The following is a 5196-nucleotide window of genomic DNA, read 5'->3' on the forward strand; positions in this document are numbered from 1 at the left end:
ACACACACACACACACACGCATGTCTCTTTGCTGAGCCGCGGCGGTCTCGGTGAATCAGCAGCATCCACAACTGAACGGAACAAAAAGTGTTATCTTTTTTTACTCTTCAGTCTTATATTGGACAGTATTAAACCTTGTGTTACATCAGACTTCTCCATGTTGGAGTTTAAATGTTTCTATTTATTTTGTCCTCTCTCTAACATTGGACAATGTTAAATAAAACCTAATGAGTTGCATCAAACTACGCCAATTAGTTCTTTTAGGAGTTTAAATGTTTTTTTTAATTTTTTTTTAAATGTTTATTTTGTCCTCCACAGTATAACTATATTTGCAGCATTGTTGTTTTCTGCTGTGTTTTGTTGTTTCTGTTGTTGTTAAAATAACCGCGTCATCCGCAGCTCTAACTTGGCGCCGGCACGCGTCTGGAGAGACAGAAAGAGAAAGCGCACGGAGCTGAAAGGGCTTGAATAAAGCACGTTTGTCTTTTGATAAAAATACTAAAAGATATAGTGCTGAAAGATATTCATCATAAACGACCCTGAGCGCTTGTTATGTGATCCGCTGCGCTGTTTTGACGCACTGCTCACTTAAAATAGTGCTGTGTTTACGTCTCGTGGTCCGGATGGATGCCGGGGTGCGGATGCTGTCTGCCTTTTGAATATCAGTTATATAAGTAAGGATAAAAGACTCGAGTTGCTTTTAAAATTTTCACGAGTCCTTTTCCTCGAGTCGAGTAAAGTCTGGAGTCATTTCAGGTCGAGTCTGAGTCAAGTCTGAAGTCTATAAAAATGCGCCTCGAGTCCGAGTCACAAACTCGAGTGCCCATCTCTGGATTGAAGCATTAGAATCGGCATTGGTATCGGTATATGCATTATAAAATATCTATATAACTATATAACTTTTTGCATGAATTTTGACAGATTCAGAATGTAATGGTATTACTTATGTATATGATCTATATACTCTGTATGGTCTAACAGATTCATCTTTTATAGGATTTTGTCACTGAACTCCAGATGCAGTCCATTTTCACAGACATTGGGAAGCTGAATTTAAGCGAACCAGCCCACAGTTACGTGCTCCCATTTGCACAAGCAGCGCCAGCGTGCGCTCCGTCCACGTCAGCCACCTGGATCAGTCATCAGGGGGAGGCAGTGTTCGCCCTCGCCTCGCCCTCAGGCGGCATTACTGCAGTCACGTTGCCTGCTCATGATCAAGATGGTTTGTGTCTGTCTATAGTCATCCTTATCTGTCTTACTCTATATACATGGGTAGTCCGTGGGCCCTTAAAGTTTGAAAATATTTTTTATAATGCAAGGTTGGAAAAAAATGTCTTTCATATCTTAGTCTTAAATATGTTTGTAAAGGTCATATTTTCAGAATCCAAAGAGACACATTGTAGTCATTGATGCTGTCTACATTGCAATAGCACCAAACCATTGACAGTACATCTTCTGAACATAATTTGAATAAAGTACAAACAAATTTAAATGTAGTAAAAAACATTCATGTTTGTTAAATCTTAAATTTTGGCACACTGTTGTGTTAAGTGGACTCTGAAGATAAAATGAAACACAGCTACCTTTAAAACTCATGCTTGTCTTGTGGTTAGCATGCTCACTGTTTATAAGGGCATTTAGTAAAGAACTGTGGAGATCAGGCCTTTAAATTGAGTTGTTTCAGTATTTAGTTTTATCGTAAAGAACAATTACAGAATATCAGAAAGGATAAAAGAAGTTTAGTAAAATTGATAGTTCATACAATTCATTGATGTATTGTTTAAAGGAATAGTTCACCCACCATTGAAAGTCCATGCAATAAAAACTGTCAAGCCTAAAAAAAAGTACAAAAAGATTTTAAAAGTAATCCAGGTCTTCTGAAGAGACACAGTCGCTTTCAGTGAAGTACAGATTTAAAGCCTAAATTAAAGGGACCCAAACATTTTGTCATAATTTACACACCCTCATGCTGTTCAAAATATATTTTGTGCTACACAGAAGAAAGCCAGTCATACTGTTTTGGAAAAACATGTGGGTAGATTTCTCCTGTGAATGATGACAGGATTTTTAATTTCTTAATAAACTATCCCTTTAGTTTAGGCTTTTATTTATATATAAACACTGAGCAATGCAAATACATAGAGCTCATCAAATATGGTAAACACAGAAGCTCAACCAATGAGGTTTGTTTTCGTTCCGTTGAGCTTTTTACTAGATTTAGTGAGCTCTGTGTGTTAATCAATATTAATATATGAATAAAAGCCTGTTCATCATTAAAAAAAACATTGCGTCTTATCAGAAGGCTTAGATTAAACTGCTTAATTCATATTGATTACTTTTATAATGGCTGTTTGGACTTTTAATGAAAGTTTTGGTTGCATGGATTTTCATTGGATAGACAAAAATTCTAAGAGAATGTTATTAATATTTTCATTTGCATTTTGAAGATGATCAGAAGTCTTGTGAGTTTGAAATGATGTGATAGTAAATGATGACAGAATTATTTTTTATATTTTATTGAACTAACCTTTGAAGTTTTTAACAAAATTTGCAGATATCTGTGTTTATAGAAAATCGTGATTGCACTTTCTTGTTATAAAGGGACCGTGTCCATTCAGGAGTTGAAACAGAGTTCAATGATGCAGCGGTTGGCCGGCTGGATGCCCACAGCCATCAGGTATTTTATTTTTTTTGCATAAAATTTAGATATTGATTGAATCCCATACAACCCAGAGCAGAGCAAAAACGTGGTTTAACCCGAGCATCCATTCACAGGGGAGATCAGAGCATTCCTGACCTGGCCATCAGTCTGGCTGTCCACCAGCTAGAAGATGACACTTTCATTTTTACACTGTGTCAGGATCATAAGCTGCGCATGTGGTCGTTTAAGGTCAGTTTGGCTCCAGGAGAGGATGATGCACATACAAATAAATTCATTTATTAAAGGGGTCATATGATGCTATTTTAAAGATCATTATTTTGTGTATTTGGTGTAACAGAATATGTTGACATGCTTTAATGTTCAAAAAACACATTATTTTTCAAATACTGTATATTATTGTAGGTCCTCTATGCCCCGCCTCTCTCAAACGCGTCGTTTTGAACAAAGCCCCCTCCTTTGACAAGCGCAGTCTACTATGATTGGCCAGCTGACCCAGTGCATTGTGATTGGCCGAACACCACAAGCACGCATCAGAAATGTAACGTTTTAGGTAGGCGTGGCTGACTCTTAACTTTTATAAAGAATATATCTTTGGATTTGAGACTTTAGTCTTTGCAACTTTACAGATCTTCTTTATGCACCAAGAGCTTGTAACACTCCAAAGAAAAAATAAAAACTTGAAATCGCATCATATGACCCCTATAAGCTGTAGCTGCTGTAATTTCATGCCACTCAGAGTGATGTGTTAATCTGTTGTCCTTTAGCATCAGATGTGTCTGTTGGTGACTGATATGTTGGAGTATATGCCCGCCGGTCGTGGGGAGGTGAAGGCTTCTCCAGCACTGGCTCATAAGCTCCGTCTCTTCTTCTCCTCATCCACCGGCCTGTGTCTGGCCATCTACCTCGCAGTGCCCAAACGCAGTCAGTTCTGTGTGCTGCAGCTGGTGGCCAGTGAGAACAATCGCTACAGCCTGGATCACATCTCAACACTGTTCACAACACAGGTAGAGATCAGTACAGTAAACGTGGAGTACTTCAACTGTTGGACGTATACTCAGAAGAATGTGTGTTTGTGTGGAACAGGAGACGCTAGTGGATTTTGTCTTGACGGCGAGTGATATTTGGGCTGTTTGGCTGGATAATGACGACCAGACTGTGGTGAAGTACATCAGTTTTGAGCAGTAAGTAATACAGAGTTTGATTCTAATTGAATTAATTAAATTAGAGCCAAAAATAAGATGAAGCAAATAATTCCTTCAGCTCTTAAAACACTGAGTTTACATGCACACCAGTAAGCTGATAACTCACAGATAACAGCTTAATAAAATAACCAGTTTTCCCCGTTTACATGCACATCAGTAACCTGACAACGCAAATAAGCCGAGTTTACATGATTTTTATTTATTGTATTTTTTTAAATAAATCAGGTTATTTCCCTGTAGTCAAAACATAATCATTTGCGTATCTGACTATGAGTTTTCCATATGTTGTCAGCTGTGATGTTAAAGGGGTCATTGGATGCAAAATTCACTTTTACATGTTGTTTCAACATAAATGTGTGTTGGCAGTGTTTGTACACATCCACCCTAATAATGATAAAAAAAAAAAAAGTGTTTTTTTAATCCCTATAAATAATATCCTTTCTCAAATCAAGCCGTTCTCAGATTCTTGGCTGTGTGACGTCACACGGACCCATGCCCCTCCCACGATTGTTGATTGACACTGGTTTTTTACCTTACAGTCGTGGCCAAAAGTATTGGCAGTGACATAAATTTTGTGTTTTGCAAAATTTGCTGCTTAAGCTGTTGTGGTGTTCATTTACATTGTTTCTAGATTATGTCACTGCCAATACTTGTAGAAACAATGTGAATGAACACCCACAACAGCTTAAGTAGCAAATTTTGCAAAACACAAATTTTATGTCACTGCCAATATTTTTGGTCACGATTGTAGACCCGCACTGAGTGAGCTGTCATCAGATTGCCAGTGTTTCACCGCCGGAGCAGAGGTAGACAAGAATGGCTCCTAAGAGATTGAGGTGTTTTGTTGTTGGATGTAATAATGAACATAGCAGTTGTCATTTACTCCCGACATCTGAGCCGCTGAAGACGCAGTGGATTAGCTTTGTTTTTGAAGGGAATGCACCCCCCGATCTACCTAAATGTGTTTGTTCGTGCGAATCATTCGTGATCCAGCCTCACCTACAGAAGAAGCGAGTATAAGGTTCTTTTATGAATACTTGCAAATCGCCTTTTCTAATAACGTGCTAGTTAGCAAGTTCCGCGGCTAAAGTAAACAGTACTGCTCGTCACCCCACGGAAGAGAGGGGCGGGGTGAGCAGAGCTCATTATCATTTAAAGGGACATGCACCGAACCGGGAAGCTGTGTGCAGAGCTGTTTTTGACAGGGTAAAAAGGGTGTTGTTTTTACACTACCATTGAGAAATTTTAACCAAACTATGTTACAGACTTTTCAATAAGACCCTAAAGAATCACATCAACTTGTGGAAAATGGGCATCCGATGACCCCTTTAA

The 5196-nt window shown here is 38.5% G+C and overlaps 1 protein-coding gene across 1 annotated transcript in view; it reads left to right on the forward strand.

The window, feature by feature from the left end:
• LOC107728413 (nuclear pore complex protein Nup160) overlaps nucleotides 1–5196 on the forward strand; it is a 73880-nt gene that overhangs the window by 16948 nt on the left and 51736 nt on the right. The window contains exons 4-8 of the mRNA XM_016538573.1: nucleotides 997–1222; nucleotides 2602–2677; nucleotides 2776–2890; nucleotides 3427–3666; nucleotides 3746–3843. Of these exons, the coding sequence (XP_016394059.1) occupies nucleotides 997–1222; nucleotides 2602–2677; nucleotides 2776–2890; nucleotides 3427–3666; nucleotides 3746–3843 (755 nt within the window). The remainder of the gene's footprint in view (nucleotides 1–996; nucleotides 1223–2601; nucleotides 2678–2775; nucleotides 2891–3426; nucleotides 3667–3745; nucleotides 3844–5196) is intronic.

Source organism: Sinocyclocheilus rhinocerous, unplaced genomic scaffold (assembly GCF_001515625.1).
Source record: "Sinocyclocheilus rhinocerous isolate Xijiao unplaced genomic scaffold, SAMN03320098_v1.1 scaffold126, whole genome shotgun sequence".
Lineage (NCBI taxonomy): Eukaryota > Metazoa > Chordata > Actinopteri > Cypriniformes > Cyprinidae > Sinocyclocheilus > Sinocyclocheilus rhinocerous.